The following is a 2,577-nucleotide window of genomic DNA, read 5'->3' on the forward strand; positions in this document are numbered from 1 at the left end:
CAGCCAGCCCTGCCGCCAGGGCGCGGGGACGCGCAGCTGGGAGCTCCGGAGGGAACCGCGTCCCTGCCCTGCCGGCGGACCTGCCCGGGACGGCGCAGGACGCTCGCGCGACGCCCGACACCCCTCGCCCCCCGGGCTTTGGTTCTAACGCAGCAGCGGCCGAGGGCGCCGGGAGCGAGCGCGGCTCCTCGCGGCCCGGCCGGCGGCCGCTCCTGAAACGGGGCAGAAGCTCCCGGGGGGCTGCAGGGGCGAGCGCCGTCGGGGGGCGGGGGAGCCTCAGGTGCTCTCAGGCAGCCCCCAGCCGCRGCCGAGCCCCCCGGCTGCCGTTGCCCGGACTCGGCCCGGGCCCCGCCGYGTCCTGCCCCACGCAGCCCTGCGGCCGGTCGCCTCGCAGCAGCTCAGCGCTGCGCGCCGCTGCCAGAGCCCAGGGAAGCGAGAAAGGCTGGCGGCGCGGGAGCTCTGCTCGGCGTCCCGGGGGCGGCTGCACACTCCGGCGGGCGCGCGCAGCGAGCGCCGTCGAAGGCGGCGGGCTGCCAGACCCAGCTGATCTCCAGCAAACCCCAGCGCCCGCGTAGGAAATGCCCCCGGGCGCGCGGGCGCTTCCCGGTTCGGGAAGAGCCTCCCCCGGGAACACTGCGGCCCCCGCTCAGCCCCGGCGCCCCACGGAGCCGATGCCGCGCACCGGACCCACGGTGGGATCGCGCCCGGCCCCGCTCAGCTCCCCCCGGCTCGGCCGATGGGCTCCGGCGCGCTCCCAGCTCCCCACTCCGGACACGGGGCCCCACGGCCACCTCCTGCTCCCCGGCGCGGGGCCCCTCCAGCCCTCCCCTGCCGGCGCCAGCGGGGGGCTGACAGCGCTCCCCCCRTCACACGTGGGACAACGGGACCTGCTTGTGGTAGGGGGCCAGGCTGGGCAGCGCCGTCCTGCCGGCCAGCGCCGGGCTCGCCTCGCCGCACACCGAGGCGCCCACRGGCTTCCTGCCCCGGCAGCAGCGGGCCGAGAAGCGCCTCCAGGACTCCAGGGTCTTGCCGGACCAGATCCAGACACCCGAGGTGATGCCCACCACAAGGCACATGAAGTACTTGAGCATGAAGATGGCGTAGTCGGGCTTGGGGCGGTGGGGGTCGCCCGGGCAGGAGCAGTTCTGCGCCCGCTCCCAGGCCTCCCGGTTGTGCTGCTCATAGATGTAGCAGGCAATGACGATGGTGGCCGGCACGGTGTAGAGCACGGTGAAGATGCCAATGCGGATCATCAGCTTCTCCAGCTTGTCCGTCTTGGTGCCGCCCTGCTTGATCACGCTGCGGATGCGAAACAGCGAGACGAAGCCGGCCAGCAGGAAGAGGCTGCCGGTGAAGAGATAAACCACCAGCGGCGCCAGCACAAAGCCCCGCAGGTTCTCCAGGCTCTGGTTGCCCACGTAGCAAACCCCAGCCACCGGGTCACCGTCCACAGAGCTGAGGGCCAGGACAGCGATGGACTTGGCGCTGGGGATGAGCCAGGCGGCCAGGTGGAAGTACTGCGCGTAGCTGGCAATGGCCTCGTTGCCCCACTTCATACCAGCGGCCAGGAACCAGGTGAGGGAGAGGATGACCCACCAGATGGAGCTGGCCATGCCAAAGAAGTAGAGGAGGAGGAAGACCACGGTGCACAGCGCGGGGCCCGTGGTCTCGTAGTGGACGTGATGGTGCTCGGGGTTGCAGGCCACGCTGGCGTGCCCTGCCACCAGCCGCACGATGTAGCCCAAGGAGACGAAGAGGTAGCACGCAGAGAGGAAGATGATGGGGCGCTCGGGGTACTTGAAGCGCTCCATGTCGATGAGGAAGGTGGCCACAGTGGTAGAGGTGGAGAGGAAGCAGAGGATGGACCAGAGGCCGATCCAGAAGGTGGCAAAGGTCTTCTCGTCCTGGGTGAAGTAGGGCTGGTAGCAGGGGATGGCGCAGTTGGGCACCTGCCCCGTGCGGATGCGGTTGTAGAGCGGATGCGACTCCTTGAAGATGGGCACCAGGGGTGCCCTGCACTTGCACGCCCGGCCGCAGTCCGGCCCCGACGGGCGCTGCCCGCTCAGCGGCGTCAGGTTTTTGCCCGCGTCCTTGGCAGGGCGCGTGGGCTTCCCGGCGAGAGGCGGCGAGGTGGTGGCCTCCGATCGGTTGTAGCCCATGCACAGCACCTCCGAGTCGCCCAGCACGGGCAGGCGGTCGCAGCTCATGCGCTCAGGCCAGGCAAAGCCGTACTGCTGCATGATGGGCGAGCAGCCGGCCTTGGCCCGCTCGCAGACGGAGCGGCAGGGCGGCAGCGGCTTGGCGTAGTCTGGCAGGCAGATGGGGGTGTACATGCTGCAGAGGAAGAAGCGCAGGTCGCTGGAGCACTGGATCTCCACCAGCGGCCAGAACTGGTGCACCTCCAGCCCGGCCTCGTCCTGCGTGTCGTGGTTGAACTGGTTGGGCATGTAGGTCAGGTTGTAGCCGATGCCCTTGCACATGGGCACCGTGATCTCCTGGCAGGCCGGCGCCTTGGAGCCGGCGCGCCCGGCCGCCGGCAGCCCCAGCAGCAGCGGCAGCCCCAGCAGCAGCAGCGCC

At 70.9% G+C, this 2,577-nt stretch overlaps 1 protein-coding gene across 1 annotated transcript; it reads right to left on the bottom strand.

The window, feature by feature from the left end:
* Window positions 1-762: 762 nt before the first annotated feature.
* Window positions 763-2,576, bottom strand: FZD5 (frizzled class receptor 5; the record flags this gene model as incomplete). Its single annotated transcript, XM_085299553.1, has 1 exon — window positions 763-2,576. A coding segment is annotated over one exon (1,710 nt), but the record flags the coding sequence as incomplete, so codon positions are not given.
* Between the last annotated feature and the right edge of the window lies 1 nt (window position 2,577).

This window comes from Rhea americana, unplaced genomic scaffold, assembly GCF_003343005.1.
Source record: "Rhea americana isolate MKP2758 unplaced genomic scaffold, rheAme1 scaffold_15, whole genome shotgun sequence".
NCBI classification, from domain to species: Eukaryota; Metazoa; Chordata; class Aves; order Rheiformes; family Rheidae; genus Rhea; species Rhea americana.